The sequence below is a fragment of the Mustelus asterias genome, chromosome 1 (genome assembly GCF_964213995.1).
Source record: "Mustelus asterias chromosome 1, sMusAst1.hap1.1, whole genome shotgun sequence".
NCBI lineage: Eukaryota > Metazoa > Chordata > Chondrichthyes > Carcharhiniformes > Triakidae > Mustelus > Mustelus asterias.
In genome coordinates this window covers 64,908,665-64,933,368 of record NC_135801.1, presented here as the reverse complement: position 1 = coordinate 64,933,368, position 24,704 = coordinate 64,908,665, and the positions used below count along the sequence as shown (strand labels likewise).

The window sequence follows — 24,704 nt, the reverse complement described above, 5'->3', positions numbered from 1 at the left end:
GACATGGAGGAGGATGAGAACTCCTCAGGTGATGAAGAGGCAGAAGGACAGGAACCTGAATTGGGAGATGGGGGTCTGCTTCCACATGACAATGCCCCAAGTATGACATGGAAGATGTTCCTATGCCACACTGATAGCTACACGATTCCAGGATGATTAAGGTACAGGCAACAGGACATTGCCACATTCCTTCTGTCACTTAGTGCCATGCCAGGAGACTGAAAGGCCATTGCAACCACTGACATTGAGAGCAATTTTAGCATTCAGCCTTGTGTCTAGAAATCTCATGATTCACTTGGCCTTGTTCACTGGAAAGGTCAGTGGCGAACCCTCCATTAGTGCACTTCAAGAAATGGTAGACATCACAACAGTGCACATGCTGCATTATATGGCCTGATTCCGAGATGCCCAACTTTATGAGAAGCTTTTTATGGATGAGATGCCTACATGGTCAGAGATAGCATCATTGCTGCCGTTCTTGTATATTGACACTACCAATGAAGACAGCCTTCTCAACTGGAAAGACAATAACAGCTATTCCTCCAAGGCTAGTGAGGATGCCAAATATAATGCTGTCTTCTGAGGAGTATGGTTGCTCATGCATTTTACAGACACTTCAGTAAAGAATTTGATGCATCTCCCTGACACACACAGTGGTTGAGTAACTACAATGAGTCATCTACACATCACATGTGAGACTCGCAAAGGGAGGCAAACATTGAGTGGGAGCATGGATCACCCTTGCAATAAGAGGGCAAACAGATGCGTATATGACAATGCTTTCAAATGATGACTCCATTCTCATGAAAAGCAAATGTATTTACAAAAGTGCATTAAGTTAACAGTGATTCAACACCCATGATGCAATGTGCTTTCAAAGAGTATTTTTCTAAGCCTCCAGTTGACTCTGGGTGCATTCCCACTATCGGCAGCAGAGATGGAGGCAGCCTGCTGACTGGTATGCCCTGTTGTCATTGATGACTTTGGCAGACTCGTCTCGAGGCTTGAGAGCTGCAGGACTCGAGCCTGTTTTGGGTGTTCTGCTGTGGGACAGGTCCAGCTTCCTCAGCCTGTACAGGTGGAAGTGATGGAGTCAAAGGCAGAGGGGATTGGAATCAGCTGGACTCTCTCAAAGTTTCATGTGTGGATGGTCCCAAGGTGTCAAGCTGCTGGTTGCCCTCGGATGCCCAAGCCCCTGCCTGATTCCCTGAGAAGAAGGGGCACCATTCAACAATGGACAATTCCACCCTTAGACTTAAAATGGGCATGATTTTGAAGTTTGCAGATGATGTGAAAATAGGCCGTGTGGTTGACAGTAAGGAAGAAAGCTGTTAACTATCGCAAAATATCAATTAACTGGTCAGGTGGGCAGAAAAGTAACAAATGAAATTCATTCCATGAAGTATAAGGTATTCATGTGAAAAGGACAAACAAGGGTGGGAATGCACAATAAATGTACAATACTGAGATGAATGTTGGCATGAGTTCAATAGGCTGAATGGCATTTTTCTGCACTGCAATGACTCTGTCCTACAAGATTTTTAAAAATGCATTTAAATGTATAGACTAGTCTTGATTTAAAATGTTGCTGGTTTCCATGCCTCTGACAGCATTGAGAAACTGTTAAGGCAATCTGTTACTGAAGTATGCTGGTGTTTTCTTGCAATTTGTCCCTTATCCAGGTATGGCCCATCACTTGACCTGGGTGCTTATCATAGTTTTGAAAGTTCAACATTCTGTCTTTTGGCTTCCAAATTATTTTTGTTACACACAGACAATACACAAATTCTCCACATTTATTTTCTGGCTAATATGTTAAAACAAAGCATTACTTGGATACTTGATCACATAAACCATTTTAAAATAGTCCAGCATAACCTCGATCATTATTGGTTGGATGTGCTAAGCTTCTCTTCATACTTGCCCCTCTCTAATTTATCGGCAGTGCTATGTGCTACTTATCTGAACTTTCTTTACATCATTTTGCTAAGCTGAAAATATGCATCCATACTTGTTATTTATCCTACCTATATCTTCATTGTAATAAAGTAAAGACATCTCAGTCTTCTTGATTTCATTCTTTCCAAGAGCCTTAAAACTGTATAACTCCTTACCTCCCATATCCCTTGAAATAACATGATATAGTACTGGTAACAAAAATGTTAGTACGTCCACTTTAACGGGCAGTGGAGTTTTGTATAAACATGTTAATACCGTTGTTGCTAATATATTCATGACTTTTTTGTCACAATGCAACCCCTTCATTAATCCTCTGAATGTTGAACAAGACATATATCCTAGTCCAAATATTTTGCTTTCCCTCAGTTGAGAGGGAAGGAGAGCAAAGAGATGTGTCTGAAATGTGATGCTAGCAGCATTATCAAGCCAGGTCAGTCATGCAGGGCAGCAGAAATTACCTGAAGTCGCTGGTATGCTGATTACTGATGCTACAAGTCAAGGATAGGCTGTATTGTCCTGTTGATTCATGTATTTATTTGACTATTCTGCCAATATTGTAGCTTAAGAAAAATAAGATATCACTAAAGGACTCTTTCTTCTGTGGTAAACAACATAGAAAGCTCTGTACTCTGAGCAAAGAGAAACATCTGTTCTAGTCTCCAGGACCGAAATTTTGTACTGTGGTAAGCACTATCTGGATTTTAAATGAAAATAAATTATAAAGCACCTTAACGAGTTAACGGCCAGAGGGATGCACTATTAAAATATATGCATTTTTAATTGATATTTAGCAAATAATTTTCAAATTGAAAATTCCTTGTCCGGAACACATGTCAAGATAGAAATGAACGTTTTTTTTTCTTGCCTTCACAATTCATGTTAGTTCAACACAAAAAACTAAAAACTTTTTATACTTCTTATACTTATGTATACATATCAGCAACATTGGCAGTTTTCTGTAGAATTATATCTATTGAGAACTGGTTTGAGATCATCTGACTCATTTCAAGACAGAAATTTAAGAGCTAACAGAAGCCTTTTACTCTAACAGTTTGGTCTATGTTCAAATTGAGATTTCAAACATGAAAGAACAAGAGTCCTATAAACCAACCTGCCACACAGGTCCCAGAAAAAGAAACACTGTTCATTGTCATTTTAAAATAATTTGTCATTATGAGTTGATCATATCTTAATACAAGTGTGTTATTAAAGATTTTCCAAAGGCGAATGTTTCTGCAATTGGAGAAGTGACATTGAAGATCAGAGATCTGATTCTTGCTATTTCAGGCATGAATTATTTTGATTATGCATTCAAATTACGCTATCTTTGCAGTGTTTTACAAGATAGCAAACATGTTTCATTGTCAATGTATTTCTCTGTGTCTGGGTACGGCAACTAAGTCTGAAGTCAACATGAAATACTGGTGCTTTATATTGAAGGTATATCAATATTTTTAATCCTGGATGTTTTGTTGCTGGCAAATCTTTGCAGCAGTGTTAATTGATATACCAGGAGCAAAAATTGGGTCGGCAGTCTGTTTCTGTGGTTTGAGTATTGGAAGCACTCATCTTAAATACATAGGCCTTGCATTAAGATATGCATTTGTATATGTCCTGCATACCAACCTCCTGTGTTCAGATGAAACGAGCATCCATAGTTTCTGGAAAGTCGGATGTGCCATTAGCTGCTTTAAAGGACATGGATAGATAATGGTAATATTTTGGTTGTTTCTTGACCATTCTCTTCATTTTTGTCATGTTTTTCTTGCTGGTATTTGAATTGTTGTAAACCATTGTGTTCATTTATTTCGCCCCTCAGCAGCATTGTTCACATTTGTGCATTTCAAAGTGGGAGTCCCCCTATTTGTTTGCAAGAGGAGGAACAGCTGTGGAAGGGTGCCAGATCATCAGGCTCCCCTAGAACCCATTTGATGGGATTCTCATGTCCCCATCCACAAATAATTAGCGCCTGAGAAAGCTTTCGTTCCCAAAAGAAATGGCTAACCTCCTATCCTACACATCCTTGGACACTATGGAGCAATTTAGCATGGTCAATTCACCTAACCTCACTTAACCTTCACATCTTTGGACTGTGTGAGGAAACCGGAGCACCTGGAGCACCGGTTTCCTCACACAGTCCAAAGATGTGAAGGTTAAGTGAGGTTAGGTGAATTGACCATGCTAAATTGCTCCATAGTGTCCAAGGACATGGGGAGAATGTGAAAACTCCACACTGAGAGTGACCCAAGGCCAGAATTGAACCCGGGTCCCTGGCGCTGTGAGGGCAGCAGTGCTTGCCACTGTGCTGCCCCAGCTGAAGTGAAAGTTCAAAGATAAATCCTTATCTATTTTTGCAGAGCCAGAATAAACATAAGTGCCAGAAACTGGGCCACAGTCACACCTTGCCCCCACCTCCCAGGAACAATCCCTGTGCTCAACACCTGGCCCACCTTGTTCGCAGCTCAGAGCAAATATTAAACATTACTTTGTCATGTATTTGCATGACGTGGTGAGATCAGTGGGTCTGCTGCCTGTTGGTCCTCTACAAGCAGGAGCCGCATATAAGCGCTGCCTTCAGCACCCACTCTCATTCCAGGCATCAACAGGGCTGCAAGAAGAGCTGCCCCAAGATTCCTGATGCAGACTTGAACACCATGGCAGAGAGATGGATCACCCTCTTTCCAAGGGTTGTCAGGAGACGATCTGCCAATGTGGTGATGGAGGCCTGGGATACAGTTCTGGCAGCTTCACCACGAGGACTGACTTCAATGCCACAGGAAAATGGATGACCTGCGAGCTGCAAGGGTAAGTATCCACCTGTCTGCCCCTGGCATCACTCCCATCCCTAACCTCTGGCATCTCACTTTAAACCCTCATAGCCCTGAGGAAGTGAAAGTCTATTGAACCTTTATCCACATGATCTATCTCATGTGAGTCTCTCACCTCGCACACTAAGTCCAGGACAGCAGGGCCCAGTCTCACACACACACATGGCGCAGGTGGACATTGCTGAGGCACTCCAGAGCTTAGCCCAGTCACACAGTACCGTAGCTGAGGGCATCGACAGCATGGCCCAATTGCTGAGGGACATGTCCCAGTCACAGAGGATAATGGCTGAGGGCATCACCACCATGACTTGGATGTTGGCGGTCCTCCAGGACTGGCAATGCCAGATGTCATTGAGCTTTTGGCGCTCACTCCAGCTGCCGCTCTGTCCCATGGAATAACCCAGGGACCACCGAGCACCCCAAAGAAGGAGGAAGCGATGGAGCCCATCCCGGGGCCTTCTACCAAAGACTCTGGCAATCGCTAGCCCTTAAATATCCCCCCCCCTCCCCTTCCTGACCCCGGTGCATCTCATTGGCAGCAGGCACAACAGATGGACATGGCATCATCTGTGACACCCGAGAGTTGGCTGGGGCCCTCCCGAGGACATCTGTCAAGGGCATCATAGGCCATAGGGTGTGAGAAGCAGCAGACCACCTCCACTTCTGATGTGCTATCTGGGGAAACATCTAGAAGGAGCAAGGGGCTATGGAAGATTAGGAAGATGCAGGACCACTGAGTTGGCATGGGTACAATCACACAACTTTAGTTAGGGTGAAGGGGGCACTTAATTTCAAACTTACGCGATTAAACCACTTTTCACATCTAAACTGTCTTGACTCTCTCTCTCTCACTGCTTTCCCTCAGCTGTGGAGGGGGTGTGTGGATGGGGGGAGGCCTCAGTCTGCATATTGGACTCTGAACTTCCCACAGGCTCTCCAGCCTCAGCCGCAAGTGGGAGCCCATGAGTGTACAAGTTTGTGACATCCTAGTATCGCAGCATCACCAGCCTAAGAGGCTGAATCTCACTCCCTCCCATACTGTTGCTCATAAGAAAGTCTTCCCGTAACACACTCAGGAATGAGCCATGAGATCAGAATTCTGTCAACAGAATGATAGGAATCAGAATTTCTCAGTGTCTTAGGAGCACCACAGCTTTTCTCACAGCGAGTCTCCACCCTTCTGCCTTGCAATCAGATTGGATGTTAAGGTAGTGGTATGCCTTCCTATTTATGAAGGGCTCTCCATGTTGAGACAGTGCTCACAGGATGAGAAGGGTGCCATTGCTTGCCTCCTGGACCTGGGCATCCCAGCGATGTTACAGAACCCTGCCGCCCAGGCATCCTGGTAGGCTTGGTCCAGGTGGAAGGTGATTTAGTCTGATGCCTGGCATACAGGGCATCTGTTACTTCGCAGATGCATCTGCATGCTGATGGTTCTGAGATCCCGCACAGGCCCCTGCTCGAGCGTTGGGAAAACTCTGTGGTGAGGAAGTTTAGGGAAGCTGTCACTTTCATGGTCACCGGGAGTGGTTGGCCTCCTCATCCTTTTGCTCGGCGGGTGAGAACCTTGCACAGGTGTCACACAGTTTCCCTGTGAAGGTGCAGTCTTCGGCAGCACATATTGTATGACAGTTCATGATTGGGTGCCACTTGAGCCCCTTGATGTTCCGGTGCTAGGTCATGTGGTGCTGGATCAAGCCTGGGTTGGCCTTGGCACTCTCGCCACTGCCTATCTGCTTTGTCAGCAGGAATAATGCATGCTGGCCTGACTGTATACTGATATTAATTTCAATCTGTGAGGAGGTGGAAAGGAGAGAGAGAGAGAGACTGTCAGCAAGGTCATCCATCCTTTACCTCTCAAGTCCTCGCTAATGCCATTGTGATTCAGCATATGAAGGCTAGCTTGCATGGGCACAGACACGGCCCCACGGCCTTTGGCCTGGCTGATCCCTCCCTTCACCTCACCAGTTATGGAGCACATCATGTTCTGGTGCAAGAGAATGACCCTCGGGGCCACATAGCCGTGAGCCGCATGGCCCTGCCCGTGACTGCCTCTTCCCCAGAGCCATACTTAGATTTTGTGCCTGGGGAACTAGCTGCTTTAGTGGTGATGAAAGACAGTTGATAGAAGGCTAAGGGCTACCAGGAATGTAAGAGGGCACAGGTGCTCTCAGAGGCAAAGACAGATGCCAGGTATATGATCTGGAGTGGCCATCGTGTCACCTTCTTCCTGGATAGTTGCCACACTTCAAAGAGGTGTTCAGCCATAGTGTGAATTGGCATTTTCAGATCAAATGGCAGACCATTTTTTTGCCCCCTCGCCCCGTCCAGGAAATAGAGTTGACACCACGTCCCTTCAATGAAGGACACTTGTGCCTTCTTGTATGAGCTGTGGCAGCTGTTTGTTGGGTGCAGATGCTAATTCTGGGCAGGCATGTGGCTCCTTCTGAAAATACTGAGCTGGTGCCACAGACTGAAGATTATTGTTACTCAGAGATGTGTGCCTTTGATAGAAGCCGCACAACATAGAGTGATGAAGCCAGTGTTTAAAATGAGAGTCCTGTCATAAAGTTGTTGTGATCTGTCGGAAGGGTTTGCGATTGTAAATGTTATCCAGTTGCAAAAAGATGAGGGCAAAGTGAGCAGTTGCAGGGCAGAGCAAGAGTGCATAAGCCATCATGGAGCATTGAGTGATAGTATCAACAATGAAGTCTTTCATGTGACGTGGGTTGTCTGGCAACACAGCTGTTATCTGCTACTGGTGCATGTGATCCTTGTGCGGAGTAAGGGTTAGCAGACCTCAGCTATACTGCTCCCTCATCTGCCATGGGGCTGTCAATGAAGGGAGATCAAAGAGGTGTGCAGACAACTTGGACTCAGTGAAACCTGAAAGAAAAGGAGCCTTAGTGGAAGTGACATATCCTGTAAGGGAATGGTGTTCAGAAAGCAGAGGCAACAGCTGTGGCTTGTTAGATGAAGCAAGGGTAAGAGCACATTGTGACTGGATTGTTATAGGAAACATTCTGGATTGAGTGCGTTACTATTGTCTAACTGCACCATGAGGGAGTCCCGTCAAGGCATCCCTGTCCCGGGGACCGCGAGGTCACCTTCTTCACACCAGCATGCGCCCCCATCCCCCGGTGATTTGCAACAGCCCTGCGCAGTCCAAAATAAAGTTGCAAAGGGTATTTACCTCCTTGTGCCTCCTCGGATTCCATGGCACCAAGTCCCCAATTTTCAGGGCCTGATCGAATCACACCTGCGTGACTTCCGGCCGGAGAGGTGGGTGCATTGCAGGAGGCCGCTGAATCGGGCTTCCAGAACGCTAATGACAGTACAATGAGGGTTTGTGCAGCAGGTTCCTGTCTACTCTGGGCTGAACCTGATCGGGGATGGTGGGGCATGTCAGGAGCATTGCAACAGGTTTGCTGCCTGGTTGGAATCCCATTTTATGTCCAATGCCCGATTGAATGAGCCGTTGGGATTCCCGGCAGGTGCTAGCGGGCCTGGTGAATCCCCGCTCATACTTCATTTTCAAATGTGTACATACAGAAGTTTGTCTTGAATAAGACCCTAATAAAAATCTGCCAAGTATGACAAGCAATTACCAACGTAAAGTAGATAATGAGTATTAAGGAGTGATAACTGCTATACTTACATGTTGTGGCGTAGAGTTTCCACTTTGAGCACAGTCGTAAAACTAGGCAGAAATTCTGTTGTCTTTTTCAAAGTGAAATAATGGGTGGAATTTAATGTAACTGATGTGGTTCAGTCCACCATTTGGAGGAAGGGTCAGAGACACGGGCAGTGAAATGCCTTTCAGTGGTCATCCCCCTGTCTGATGCTGGGCCCCTTGATCGGTACTCAGTCTCTTTGAAAGAGAAATGACTGTGAACACTATCAGTTTTATCGTCATTACAATTGTAAATTCTAGATAATTATTTTGATCAGTTTACAAGGCCAGTTGTGTGGATTGGGCAGAGTTGGGTGAAATTAGTTTTGGAAGTAACGTCAATGATAATTAATAGCTCAATTTGTACTTGGCATAACTCGTGTTTCTAATTTCCTGATCTTTTGCTTGCTTTCATGTATTTTCGGATAATGATACTAGAGCAAACTAGTGAATACTCTATCCCTACAACCTATTTGTCAGCTCGAAGCCATGTGGTCTTCAATTAATGAAAATGACTTATCTTACAGTTGTTAAAATCGGTTTAAAATAATGGGCTTGGCTATTCCATTAAAATCTTTTGACCTGTATCCATGAAGGAATAGAATAATAATAAATCCTAAGTAACATGCAGATTATAATCTATGAGCCAAATGCTACACCCATAGAACAGAAAACTAAATTTTGCAATGGGAAGCCAATCCTCATTTTTAAAAATATGTATATTTCTACCAAGTATTTAAGTTTAGATCATAAGTGCCATTTTCTGATTAGAACTTTTTTGACATTTTGTGAACATAATGATCAATTAGTTACATTGTACATCATGTCACAGACATTCTTTTAATGCTATGGTCTATTGCAGTTGAACATCAGTCCCAATAAATCACCAATCTCTTTATAATAGATTATGAGGACTCGATAGTTATCACAAGAACAGTGTAATTATCTCAGTGAGCAAACTATGATGCTTTTAATATTATTGAAGGGTCTCAGTATTCATGGGAATGCTTGAAGAGTTACCCATATTTAGGAGAAGGAAAACTGGGAAACTGATCATCCTCGATCTCTCAAAATAAATAGTTAACTTTCTAAGTAGCAGAGTTCATCTCGGTCAAAAAATTCACAGTGTCAAATATTTTGTGCTGCTTGATTCTGGAAACATGAGTAAAAATAATCCAGAACAAAGCTGAATTAAAGTCAAAAGCTATGTAACAATATCGTTCAGACAGGGACTTCACTTCAAGCAATCTCAAATTCAAACAGATGCACTGAAAAGATGATAGTACAGCAAATGACAACTTACATTTTGTCTGGATTTCCTTTGTTGCATTCATTAAAATCAGAATATTTCTGTAGTTCTAGTTGAGCTTGCTAATGGTTAGCTCCCAAGGTTGCAGGTAGCATTGTTTTTGCAGCATTCAGCTCACTACATGGAACTTAGGAGGCAATTCCCTGCGACTGCAAGCCCCAGCCGGGAATCCCATTGGCCCGTTGAATCAGGCAAGAGGGCTGAATCGGGTGAGAGGGCCAAATCGGAATTCTCGTTGGGTGTCCAACTCATTGCAAGTATTCCATTCTGCTTTGGCTGCCCTGATCAGGTTCTCACCCAGAGCAGGTGAGAATCTGAACACTACTGATTTAAATACATTTAAATGTAACTATTGGGTTTGAGGCTGGATGCTCCCGCTTCCTTGTATGTTACCTCCACCCCCCACCACCCAACCACCACTACCACCCCCTGTCGGAAGTCGGGAAGTCAAGTGGGTGCCAATCTCTTATCCTGACAAATGGGGACCAGGTACCGTGGACTCCAAGTGTGGTGGGGGGAGGGGGGAGGGCAAGGGCAAGGAGATGTCCATTAACCCATTTGCCACTGTCAGGCTGCAGATGTAGGATCCCTCAAGGGGCCTGGTGGTTGGAGGGGCTCAGGCTGGGAGGAAGGATTGACCTCAGGGTTGTTCCTCAGGATGGGGGACGTCACTCATGGGGATGTCCCTCATGGCTGGACCCCTCCTTCTTGCTCTGGGAAACTTGGAAGTCACTCTTAGGCAATTGTCTGGTCAAAATCTTTATTGTCTGTGTTCTGTAAAAACTTTAAAATGGCCTGATATCTATACCCACCTTAACATCTGGAATCCTTCAGAATCACAGCAGCCCTCCAATCTACTGTATGCCTTTGTTGATTTCAGAATCTCCAGGTGTTACCAGACCTCTTTGAAGTGCTTTGATTGATAGAAGATAACAGTTTCTCGAGGCAGATCCCTTTGCTTTCTCTCATGATCTCCAGATGCTCTGGAAGCTCTTTAAAGCATTGTGATTGGCAGATTTGAATTCCTGTAGGAGGATTCCTCTTTATTAGCTTGAATGAACCTCAATTGCTCTAAAAGATCCTTGAAACACTCTGATTGACTGGAGCTTTGAATTTCACGAGGGGGATCCCCCTTTCTAGCTTAAACAGGCCCCAGCTGCTCTGAAAGCTCTAGAACTGCTTTAATTGACAGTTCCAGAGCAGTTCAAAGAGGGGATTAGCTGAGGTTTGTTTACGCAAGGAACTAATATTACATTAACTGCTAAAAGCTTTTCTGACTGACAATTCTAGGGCAGATTCAAAAGTTCATTGTTTACACAATCACCTCGTACTTCATTAAGCCTGATATGCTTCCTCTTTTTGAATTTTTTTTAAACATGCTTTCTCTTTGATCTGAAAACCCTCCTCGAAAGACCAAGTGCATACTTTGACTGCTCTTTTTATATTGGGTGTTTTCAACCTCTTATGCCAGAAGAGCATGCCTGTACTGGTTGTTTTCAGCCATAGAAGATGGCACAACTCAGATTGGGGTGGGGGGGGGGTCCTCAGAGGCCTTTGGAGCCCCTGAATGGTTAGATAAATGGCTGGACAGTGCCCAGGCTCTATTATCTCTCACCATGCCAATGCCACCCTGACAGTGAGGCTGTCAAGCTGGCAATGCCCCCTGTGCCTCATTCCTCTGGAGGGGAGGGGGGCGGTTTGGAAGGAAGCGGGGTGCGGCGGTGTCGTTGGCCCGAACATTTAAAAATGGTGCCCCAATTTCTATGGACATTTAGTGGTACGCTTTTAAAAACAGCACCCCAATTTCTATGAAGCCAGATTTGCTGCCGTGTTTGATATTGAGAATTTATTTGCAACTAAAGAGTGTTGAATCCCACCTGGTTAGCACTACCAGTGCCAGCAGGAAATACTCCAAATTTTGGCCTGGTGGAAGCACTTAGTTTTTTTCTGGGAGGATCACGGCCTTAGTCTCCACAATAGTGACTTATAATACTTATTAACTGCACAGATGTAGGTTTGTCAGGTAGTGTGAAACACCACATTGTTGTGAAAGGATACCTCCTTGTGATACCTGATACAATGTCATCCTTTTTCATTAGTACAGTGGCAGTTTACCTTTATGCCCGTACAACAGAGATGCTGTGACAGACTCTATCAGGTCAGAAAGAGTGGAAAACATGGCGGGTGCTAACTGGTGGACTTTATTTGGTGCAAGACAAAATTTCATTTTTTGACGGGGGCGGGGGGCGGAGGGAGGGGGGGTTGGTTTAGATGCAGTAATTAAGTTAGTAGCATGGCAGTAGCGAGTCAGGCCTCATACTGTCCCTTTGTAGTTTCCTGCTTACATTGCGTCCCATGAATATTCATTATTTTAAGATCTTTGTAATCAAGACTTACCATAAAGATTAAGTTAACGGGGCTACTGTATGAAAATAGTGTGCAATAGTCGGCCTTGTACAATTGTGTCTTGAGATCAGCAGTTTTATTTGTTGAACTCTGTAGCACAAGGTCGTGCTGCAGGAGAATGGCAGCTTGCATGGAGACACAGAAGAAGCCAGGGTGAGTCGGGTGAAGGGAGAGGTTGGGAGGGATAGATACTCTGGCAGGGGGCTGGATTGTGGAGGGAAGTTTGCAGACAGTCAGTCAAGATAAAAAACTGAGAGGCCTAAAGGGCAGTATCCACACTGTACATACATGGGCACATCTCAGGGCATTGACTGGCAGAGGGAATGTTCAAAGTCTCAGTAGGAAAGTTGAATTGTTAGGGGGGTAGGTCCAGTTTGAAGTTGGGACAATTGAAGGTCTCGTAGGGATCTGGAAAAGAAAGCTCTAAGGATGACCAAGGGGAGTGTCTGAGATCAAAAGGTGGATGTCAACAGGGACAGTTGAGGGCTCAAGGCAGAGAGATGGGATTCACTGGCCTCCTAGCTGATTATTTCTTGGCACTGCCCGCTGGCATCAGGATCTTCTGGTCCCACTGCTGTCAATGGGATTTCCCGTTGATTCCACATCACACCCCCGGAAGCCTATGGCAAAGGAGCTGTATCAGCGAGACTGTAAGAACCCGCCAGAGTGAACGGCCAGAGAATTCCAGCCAACATTTCCAATTGAAGGGTGACAGGGTCCAGGGTAATCAGAGGAGGTTGAAGGGTGACAGAATGATGTTGGGAAGATCAAGGGTGATGGGGACAAGCATAAAAGGGAAATGGGTGGATGGTAATAGAACCATAGAGAAGTTACAGGACAGAAAGAGGCCATTCAGCCCATCATGCTTGCGCTAACCAAAAAAATAAAATTGGCTGCCCATTCTAATCTCAACTTCCAGCATCCTGCCTGTTGCATTGCAGATTACAGGACTTTAAGTGCAGATTCAGGTACCTTTTAAATGAGTTGAGTGTTTCTACCTCCACCACCAAACCAGGTAGTGACTTCCAAACATGCAACATGCTCTGGCTGAGGAAGCTTTTCCTCATGCCCCTTCTAATCCTTTTACAAATTGCCTTAAATCTGTGCTCCCGATAATTGACATCTCCACTAGCGGAAACAGGGCAACCCCATCTAGGCCCCTCATTTGTACACCTCAATCACGTCATCCCTCAGCCTTCTCAGCTCCAAGGAAAATCCTATCCAATCTTTCCTTATCGCTGCAATTTTCCAACCCTGGCAATACTTTTGTAAATGTCCTCTCTACTTTCTCTGTGGCAATTATGTCCTTCCTGTAATATGGCGACCAGAACTGTACACAAAACTCCAGCTGTGGCCTAACCAGCATTTGTATAGTTCCATAATGAGTCCTATTGCAAAGTTTCTGCAAATTCTCCAAAAACATATGTGGTGATTGAAGTAGGAGAAGCTCAGAGTTCTGGGGGCATTTTGATTGTGGATAACAGAAGGAGCTGAAAATCTCACTGTCACCAGTGAAAGTTTCGCTATGGGTGAAATCCATGGGCACGCATGTTCTCATAATATTCACACATTTGAGTTGCTGGAAAACCATTGGGTCTCATATACCTCAAAATCCCTGCAATCTTGGGGTAGGAGGTGAGGCTGTGAGAAAGGGGATCTGTTACCAGTCAACAAGAAAGGGCTGCAATGCTAGTGACAAGCAGCACCAGAGAGAGTGGCTAGTCAGGATGCAGCCATCCAGGGAACACATCGTAGATGACAGGCACTAAAGCATAGTTTTGGCCATGATGCCGAGACTCATTGTTTATAGCCAACCCATAACTGCTGCATTGTCAGTTGAAGGCAGCTTTCGCCAATGAAAAACTTCACCTGACGTGATCGCACCTCTTTCTTATATCTGCCCATGGCACTTTAAATTTTAATTCGATTCGCATGGGAACTGGCAAAAAGAAAGAGAACAGAGGTGCCATTCACTTCCGGTTCGGCCATCGAGCACAGCACACCATGAATAAAATACGGCCCAGAGTCTCACTTTATAACAGTAATTTTGATTGACAGCTCTTTGGGATGCATTCCCATTTGTTAGCCTTTGTTGTGTTCCTGAAGCTATGAGTCCTGACAATATCCCAGCTGTCGTGCTGATGGCTTGTGCTCCAGAACTAGCTGCATCCATAGCCAAATTGTTCCAGTACAGCTACAACATTAACACCTATGTGACAATGTGAAAAATTGCTCAGCTATGTCCTGTACACAAATAGCAGGACAAATCTGATCCAGCCAATTACCATTCCATCAGTCTACTCTCAACCAACAGCAAAGTGATGAAAGGCATCATTGACAGTGCAATCAAGTGACACATCCTCACCAACAGCCTGCTCACTAATGCTCAATTTGGGCTCTGCCGGAACCATTCGACTCTGGACCTCATTACTGCCTTAGTCCAAAAGATGAAAGAGTTGATTTCCAGAGGTGAGATGAGAATATTTGCCCTTAATGTCAGGGTACGACTTGACCGAATGTGCCATCAAGGAGGCAGCTCGTCAAATTAAAGCCAAATTGCATAAGGGGACTTCCAGCCTGCCCTCATCACAATAATTGGCAAGCTCCTCCCAGATAAATATTTAATTAACTGAACAGCGTAAGATCACACATTCTGCTCCACAGCAGAAATCACTCCCACTTCTGCGCCTGACAGTGAACTTAAGACTCCAGAAGGGAACATTCCTGCCAGGAGCTATATTTGGTTTTCAATGTAATATGAAAGTAGTTATAGTAAGAGTATGGATTATGTCAAGTGTGTTAAATTATTTAAAAAGTGGCACACTTTGCCACCCATTCAAGTGATGCAATCTTTGAAATCAATATTTATTATAATATAATATTCAAATCCTTAAAACTGATTTGATTTGATGTTGCTGCGTCTGAAAATTTTAAGCACTCTTTGATAACTATCAGGGTGAACAATAATCTTTTGACTTTGAGCATTAATTGTTGTGTAATGTTTTTTTGAACTAGTTTGGATTATATCTTAAATTGTAGTATTGTAATATTTTTAAGAACTCTATGAAAACAGATAACAGCTCGAACACACTGATATTTCAAATACTTTCTCAAAGGATTTACCGGTAATGGACTTTAAAAAAAAATCAATGCAGATTGTAGAGGATGAAATTTATTGCCCACAAGCTTTCCACAGGAATATGTGGTTGGGGGTGGGGGAGGAGGGGGGGGTTGAGGCGTTCCCAACCCTGGTGATCTCCCTGGAGGCAGGTCATCACCAGCAGAAGCTATCCACCCGGTGCACCAGGGAGCCAATCTGCGGAATTAAATGCTGATTTATGGGCTGATTAGAGATCTATAATTCTGGCAAAAAAAAAACCAAAATTACCTCAGATGATTGCGGGAACGTTAGGAAGTGTGTGGAGCAGCAAAGAGACAGTCAGGCTGGCAATTTCAACTTCAAACACAGAGCACAAGAATTGAAAGTGCTACAACCCAGGGAGAAAGACTGGATATGAGATCACCATTGTAATAGAAAGTACTTCACAGCTGGGATCTTATTGAAACAATTGAAATGGACCGGGGAATTATCAGAAGGAACTGAAGAGCCTGGATACCATTGGGATGGAAACCAATAGAATTTTGGATGTACTGTTTAAATCTGGATGAACACAAGGAACCAGAAAGAAGTAGAAAGGATACAATCTCCCAGCTGGAAGATGCTCCTATCATATAATGAGATCAGTCCAAGTCAACATGGATTCACTGAAAGGAAATCATACTTGACAAATCTTCTGGAACTCTTTGAGGATGTGACCAGTAGAGTGGATGGGGTGAACCAGTGGATGTTGTGTATCTGGACTTTCAAAAGGCTTTTGACAAAGTCCCTCACAAGAGATTAGTGAGCAAAATTAAAGCTCATGATTTTGGGGGTAATGTTTTGATGTGGATAGTGAACTGGTTGGCAGACATGACGCAGACAGTGGGACTAAATGGGTCCTTTTCAGAGTGACAGGCAGTGACTAGTGGGATACTGCAGAGTTTAGTGCTAGGACCCTAGCTATTCACAATATACATTAATGATTTGGATGAAAGAATTGAATGCAATATCTCCAAATTTGCAGACGACACTAAGCTGGATGGCAGTGTGTGCTGTGAGCAGGATGCAAAGAGGCTGCAGGGTGACTTGGACAGGCTGGCTGAGTGGGCAAATACTTGGCAAATGCAATGTAATGTGGATAAATGTGAGGTTATCCACTTTGGTGGCAAAAACAGGAAGGAAGATTATTATCTGAATGATAGCAGTTTAGGAAAAGGGGAAGTGCAACGTCACCTGGATGTCATGGTGGAACAGTCGCTGAAGGTTGGCATGCAGGTACAGCGGGCGGTGAGGAAAGCTAATGGAATGCTAGCCTTCATAGCAAGAGGATTTGAGTATCGGAGTAAAGATGTCTTGCTGCAGTTATACAAGGCCTTGGTGAGGCCACAGCTTGAGCATTATGTGCAGTTTTGGTCTCCTAGTCTGAGGAAGGACATTCTTGCTACTGAGGGAGTCCAGCAAAGGTTCACCAGACTGATTCCTTGAATGGTAGGACTGACATTTGAAGAGAGACTGGATTGACTGAGCTTGTACTCACTGGAATTTAGAAGAATGAGAGGGGATCTCATGAGACTGGACAGGCTGGATGTGGGAAAAATGTTCCCAATGTTGGGAAAGTCCAGAACTAGGGGTCACAGTCTAAGAATAAGGAGTAAGCCATTCAGGACTGAAATGAGGAAGAACTTCTTCATTAAGAGAGTTGTGAACCTGTGGAATTCTCTACCACTGAAAGCTGTTGGGGCCAGTTTGTTAAATATGTTCAAGAGGAAGCTGGACGTAGCCCTTGTGGCTAAAGGGATCAAGGCATATGGAGAGAAAGCAGGAGTGCGATACTGAAAGTGCATGATCAGCCATGATCATATTGAATGTTGGTGCAGGCTCGGAGGGCTGAATGGCCTACTCCTGCACCTATTTTCTATGTTTCTATGCTCAGCCTCAACCTTGAAATTGAATAAGGACTGAATCAGGGAGATTGGTAAAGGCACCACAGGGACTAACCCTGTGAAGTCCAAGACTTTGGGGGAAAATGTAGGAATATGCATATAGTTAAGATAAAGACTTAGAGCACGATGTAGAGTAAAGGAACACCTGATACTGATGTAATTATGATGCAATGTCAACTGATTAAAAGGTTAAGATCTTGGGAAGCGGAAGTACAATCTTGTGTAAAGTACCGAGCTTTGACCTGTAACAAAACAATAATTTTTTTTTTACGAGTAAGTCTTTTGTAGCATTCTTATGGTAACAGGCAACCCCTCCAAAAGAAATTTAGACCCCAACCCAAGAAGAAACAGGTGGTAATGGGTTGATAATTTTTTTTACACCACTCCCAATTTTGAAATTCAATATGAAAAGAGGTAAAACAAGCTACTGAGTCACATTCACCCATTTTACGTTATTGCACAACATGAAGGTCTACTCCAAAGATTAACCAGTTCACAGAATAGCTTTATAGCAAGAGTCATTAGGAACCTTGAGTGACACACAGGAAATGTCAGAAAATGATATAAATGAATTGCCCTTGCACTGCTCACAGAGAAATCACCACTTGTTTGCAGGTACACACAACACTTAATACTGCTGAAATAATCTGTGGCTGTTGTATTGGTTTCCATATTTATCCCAGTATAATATACAAAAATATGAAAAAGTTTGTAAGCTATATTTTATTCAATATTTTGTTTCTTTTTAAATGATTGTTGGATTAATTCTTTCCCTTTCTCATAGTGCAAACTGGAATATCAGGCATGTGTTTCAGGCAAGCAGATCTCAGTCAAATGTGAAGGACGGTGCCCTTGCTCCTCAGATAAATCATCAACTGAAGGAAAATATGGAAAAAAAGGTAAATCTTAATATTTTACTGGCTCTTTAAATTGACATTTTGCAGAATGAGCTTTGTACTCCCTAGTTTAGTGAAGATATTGGAATAGAAGGGTAAAGAATGATAATTCCATACTTGTCTCTTTTCCTTTGTGTTGAAAATACAACATATATGCAAGTTATTTAAGTATGATTTTTTTAAGATTCTAACATTTCAGTCAATTTGTTTCACAATAGTTTCAGTATTAATGAAGCTTCAAAGAACACTTCCTTATGCAAAAACTAAAGAAATAGACTTCAGGCTGGAGTTTATTATCCCAATATGGGACAAACTGGTGTTAGGTGATTAGAAATGGATACATGCTGGCCATTTTGATAAGTACAGGAGAGGGAGCAGGTCTTGACTGCACATAGCATTCCTGCTCTTGTCGACTCCATTGCTAGGTGAATATCTTAGACTCCACAATTTTCATGGAGTCAGGCTAACTTCTAAAAGTGACATGGAACATGAAAACTCCGAATTTTTATGAAGCGTGGGACTAGTTTGGAGTCATGAATCTTTTGACAGGTAAGTTCAAAGGGTTTGACAACTTAATATATCATGATGAAATGCTGTATGATAAGTTAATTATGTTTTAATGCAATAATAATGATGGGGCTGTGTTCATAAAAGTAAGTGACCATTAAATTAATCAGCATTGTGAAAGTATAAAAGTATTCAGATGTATTACAGTACTTTATCCAATGGCTAAAACATGTTTTTCTGCATTGAACAGTAATACTATTCAGATTTGACTTTGTGAATTGACCACTATGATTCATTTTTTGATTAAATATCAGCTCAGGAATTTGTTCGTTTTTTAAAAACAAAAGCATATAAGCAATTAGAGCAGGAATAGGACGTTCAGTACCTCAAGTCTGCTCCACCAGTAAATAAGATAATCGCTAATCAGATGTAGACTTTACTCCATTTTCCTGCCTGCCCCCATAACCTTTTATTCCCTTGCCCATCAAAAATCTCTCTAACTCAGCCTTGAATATATTTAATGGCCCAGCCTCTCCTGCTCACTGGTGGACAGAATTCCAAACAGCAATGACCATTTGAGAGAAGGAATTCCTCCTCACTTCCATCTTAAATGGGAGATCCCTTATTTTGAAACCATGGCCCAGTTCCAGATAGTCCCATGAAGAAAAGCATCCTCACCACATGTACCCTGTCAAGCACCGTCAGAATGTTGTATGTTTCAATAAGATTATGTCTCCCTCTTCTAAATTTCAATGAATATTAGCCAAGCTGCTCAACATTTCTTCATAACTCCTTCTTACCAGGAATTAGCCTCGTGAATTTTCTCTGAACTGCTTCCAATGCAAATGTCCCTCTTTAGATAAGGTGACCAAAACTGCACATAGTCCTCTCAGTGTTATCTCACCATTGTCCTATGCAGTGGTAGCAAGACTTCCACACTTTTATACTCAATTCCCCTTGCAATAAAGGTGAATATTCTGTTTGCCTCCTTAATAATGTGCTGTACATCCATGCTTACATTTTGTGATATTTGTACAGGACACCAAGGTCCCTCTGTACCGCAGCATTCTGCAGTCTCACCATTTCAATTGTACCCTGTTGTTGGAGATATCCATAGTAGGTTAGAAAACTTTTAAATAATCAAGGATTTAAGTCACTAATAAAACTACCAGCAATAAGTGAAATGACCCCAGATCAGACTCTCAGTCTAACAGGGAACTGTCTGCAAGAAGGCGGTATGAACACAGTAAGAGATTTAAGTAAGTATGAGATTTGAACAAGTATTTCTGATTTAAACATATATTTTGGATTTTAAAATGTATTTTAGCTGTATTTTTAAAGCAATTGTACATTTTAGCCAAAGGCAGGCTGCTGCGAGGCATGATTGAATGAAGGCTTAGCTGACAAACCACATTCTTTGGAACAATGAAACCACCGAATGAGCATAGTTTTATCAGCAAAAGTTACGAACAGTATGATTCCCAAAGCCACCTTATGAATAGGGCTGTTCAAGTTTCTCAGATGTGAGAATGTCAGCTGTCTGGATTGGCCATTGATGTAAATGAGAGTTGGTGGGAACAGTAACCTTGACCTTTGTAGCTAAGCGTCTGGGGTTGCTAAGCGACAGGGGGAAGAAGCATCCAGATTCTACGGACCAATGAAATCCCATGGTGTCAGAGAGTAGAATGCAATTGGCTGAGGTATATGACAATGTTAATAATGTTGACTTTTACTAATAATGACTGGTTCATAACTACTGGATGGGCAAGAAAAGTAAAACTTGAGAAATGTATAATTGATCTGTTTGACGCATTGTAACTTCAGAGTGGTATTGGAATGCTCAAGGCCTTCTCTTCTAGAAAAGGTATTAGACTGCCCAATGCTAACCTCCCCCATCGATCCTTGGTAAATAAAGATACACTTTTAACCAGGCCACTGGCTTCGTGAGTCTTTGTATTAGCTGAAGTTTTGGCATTTCTTAGTCTCTGAAAAGACCCTCAACACCTGTTTTTCTATTCATCCTGCCAATGTGGACTACCTCATATTTTTCCATAACATACTCCATTTGGCAAATTTTTGTTCACTCACTTAATCTTTCTAACCTCTCAGACTCTGGGTGGGATTTTCCAGCAGTGGGCTAAATATGGTAAGGCCATAAGTTAACTGACTAACTGCTCTAACAGATTTATATCCTTTCTTTAATAAGGAGACCAAAACTGCACACAGTGCTCCAGATGTGGTCTCACCAATACCATATACAACTGTAGGAAAATATACCTACTTTTTATATTCCATTCCACCTTGCAATAAATGACAACATTCCATTTGCCTTCCTATTCACTTGTTGCATCTGTATACCAATCCTTTGTGATTCATAGACCAGGACACCAAATCCCTCTGTACCGCAGAGTTTGGCAGTCTCTCTCTATTTAAATAAGGTGCTGATTTTCCATTCTCTGCCAAAGTGGATAAGTTCATATTTTCCCATATTCCATTTACCAAATTCTTGCCCATTCAGTGAACCTATCTATACATCTTTGTAAACTCCTTTTGTCCTTTTCACAACTTAGTTCCTACCATGATGACATGATGCTGTGTCATTAGCAAATTTAGTGACCATACTTTTGGTCCCATCATCCAAATCATTGACATAAATTGTATATAGTTGAGGTCCCAGCATCGACCCATGTAACACTCCACTTGTCACATCTTTCAAACAGGAAAATGTGCCATTTACGCCGACTGTCTGTTTCCTGTTGGCTAACCAATCCTCTGTCAATGTCAAAATGTCAACAACCAAGGCCATGTGCTCTTATTTTGCAGAGTAACTGGTGGCAGTAGCAGCTTATCAAATGTCTTCTTGAAATCTAATTGTAGCACATCCACAGGTTCCCCTTTACCCATGTTGTTTTGTTACTTCCTTAAATTACTCAAATATTGTTTCTCACTATTGCACTGATCTCATTCTTTATTGACAGAGTTACACCACGACTTTTCCCTTTCTTCCTGTCCTTCTGAAATGTCAAATATCCTTGAATCTTCAGGCCCAATCTTTGATCACTTTATAACCATGTCTCTGCAATGGCTATCATATATTTATTTATTTCAATTTGTGATATCTATTCATCCATCTTGGTGTGGATGTTGCAAACACTCAGATAAATAGCCTTTAGTTATCTCTTTTTGCTGTTTTTTTAAACATCTCTGACCTCATTTGCTGTAGCTCTCTTATGTTTGTATGCTCTCTCCCTTACTGTCACACTCTGGTTATCATTACCTATATTGTTTTGCTGCACTATTGCCTTTGCCCTTTCTCTTATACTTTCCAAATCTCCATTCACGTGAAACATTCCCCGCCACCACACTATTTATTTTAAAGCTATGGATGCAGCCCTTGTTACATAATTCCCCAGGACATTGGTTCCAACTAGGTTCAGGTGAAGGCCATTCAAGTGGTATACCTCTCTCTTTTCCCCAGTACTGGTGCCAGTGTCCCATGAGTTGAAACTTATTTCTCCCACTGCAATCTTTGAGCCATCCATTCAACTCTCTTCACATTTACCCTATGCAAAACAGACAGAAGTTCTGCACCTAAGCATGGCCAGAGGAAAATTCACTATGATGTGTAGAGGTCCCAGCCTTGTTTACAATCATGCTGTTAAACAAGAGATGCTGATGGACTGGCTGAGTCATTTCTGTCCCAAAATCTGTTGCTCTAGCTATGTTGAAAGAATTTTAAAAATTTGTGTTGATATTGTAATTAAATGTAGCATTGTCGATAGTGAAGTTGCTCCATGATATTTACATGTTGTCAATCTTTTTGATCATTAACCTATGTCTTTAGCTGCAAGATAATTGCTACTGACTGCTTGTTAGTAGGAGTAGAGCTTCTTTTCTTGTATTTTCAAATTTGGGCCCTGTATTCCTACAAACGACTATCAGACATCTTCCCTCAGCAATAATTAAGTTTATTTATTATTGTCACAAGTAGGCTTACATTAACACTGCAATGAAGTTATTGTGAAAATCCTACTTGCCACAGTCCAGTGCCTGAATTGAACCCTGGTCCCTATGAGGCAGCAATGCTAACCACTGTGCTGCTCCTGAATCATCAGACTAATAATTCTGATGATTCTGTTCCTTCAAACTGCCATAGACCTATAGGTCCTGCAGCAGTGAACAATATCCTGCCTCCCAGTAGGTGAGTTCCCAGTCACAGTTTGTTTCTGACAGCAGGCACTTGCCTTAATTATTATATTAAAGCAGATCCCTTGTGGATCCTTAACCCATCTTTCAGAGAAAATGCGGGTCAGTAACCCACAGATACCAGTTTCAGGAGCCAGATCATGAGGTGACTAACCAAGTGCTATAACCTCCACCTCTCTGCCACTCCCACAACCTGACCCTTCAAATATAGCCCTGAGGTTGGACCAGACCAGACCAGAAAATCTTCATACCTACCAATGATAGAAAATTGCAAGCCTATCTGCCTCCACTCCTGTGGTCGTTTTTAAAAAATTGGCCCATGAGACTTAAACTGTACCCCACTCATTTAACTTGTTTTTAAATTTTTTATTAATTTGTGGGACATGGGCATTGCTGGCTAGCCAGCATTTATTGCTCATCCGTCATTGGCTTTGGAGGGCAATTGAGAGTCATCCACATTGCTGTGGCTCTGGAGTCACATGTAGACCAGACCAGGTAAGGATGGCAGATTTCCTTCCCTAAAGGATAGTATTGAATGAGATAGGTTTTTCTGACAATCAACAATGTTTTCATGGTCATGAGTAGATTATTAATTCTAGATATTTTTTATTGAAATCAAATTCCATCATCTGCCGTGGTGGGATCTGAACCCGGGTCTCCAGAACATTAGCTGAGTTTCTGGATTAATATTCTAGCGATAATACCACCAGGCCATTGCCTCCCCTGTGCCATTTATTAAATTCTCCATATGTGAGGTTTCATATGCAAAGTTCCAGGTGGTATCTTATTATGTGACAGGCTACAGCTGGACACATCTTTCATTTGCCTGATGGCAATGTCTATGGAATGCAAAAATAAAAAAACCTTAATATTGAGAAGGTCTTCACTAGGATATAGTGTAACACATTTCAATCTATTAAGCCATCAAAACATTTATTTCACTATCCCAATGACTATAGACTTTGGGTGTGTCTTATTTTAATGTTTGTACTGCCTTTATTCCAGACTGATTCAAGGGATAATGAGCCAGACCTGAAATTCTATATACCAGTGCTGTGTTGTTTGCTCAGTGCTATCTAAGGCAGCAGTGCTGCAGTTCTACTATAGTATGTTCATAGAGTATCATTAAGTTTGCTGAAGAATTTTAGCCTCATCTGTGAACAGTTATCCGTGCAGTCTTCCTGGCTGTTAAAATAATGGTGTAGCATCATTTGTTCTGAAATAAAGGAATTGTGACTGCTACCAAGGTAGCAAGTATTCAAATGTTTCTCTCAGTACCAGTAGCCATAGACCAACTTAATGTCTGTGCAAATAGTAAAATTGAAAAACACGGCCTTTGGATACTATCTGCATTTTGAGGAAACCTGACACATTAAATGTGGTGGAATGTATCTTGTTTCTGGTGGAAGAAATCTATCACCTACTTTATGCATTGGTATAATGCTAGTTGTGAGGTTTGACAGATATTTGGCAACCTGCTGTTATTTGGAAGGAGCTCGTAGTATAGAAGTTCAAAGTACTTTGCAGCCACTGACAGATCCATTCTTGAGTGGAACTGATCTGAAGCTCTAGCTTGAAGACACTATATATTTCTGCTGCTGCCTCCATCATTGCAAATATTCATGGCCAATACTCCAATAATATGTCAAGGTAGATGCTCCTTGGTCTATAATATACACAGTTGAATGAAGGCAAGTGTAACATGGTCTGCTAAGGTGTAAAATTAGCTCCCTTCCAGGACTCCTCCGATCCTTCTGATCCCTGCAACCAGCAAACTTAATGATATTCCTACTAACATACCATAGTTAGAGCTGCAGCACCACTGCATTAGATAGCACTGAGCAAACAACACAAAACTGACAGATAAAATTTCAGCA

General features: G+C 42.5%; 1 protein-coding gene across 2 annotated transcripts in view; it reads left to right on the top strand.

The window, feature by feature from the left end:
* spock3 (SPARC (osteonectin), cwcv and kazal like domains proteoglycan 3) overlaps positions 1 to 24,704 on the top strand; it is a 578,102-nt gene that overhangs the window by 390,508 nt on the left and 162,890 nt on the right. For both annotated transcript variants that reach the window (XM_078212462.1, XM_078212559.1), the window contains one exon: positions 18,003 to 18,117. In XM_078212462.1, the coding sequence (XP_078068588.1) occupies positions 18,003 to 18,117 (115 nt within the window). The remainder of the gene's footprint in view (positions 1 to 18,002; positions 18,118 to 24,704) is intronic.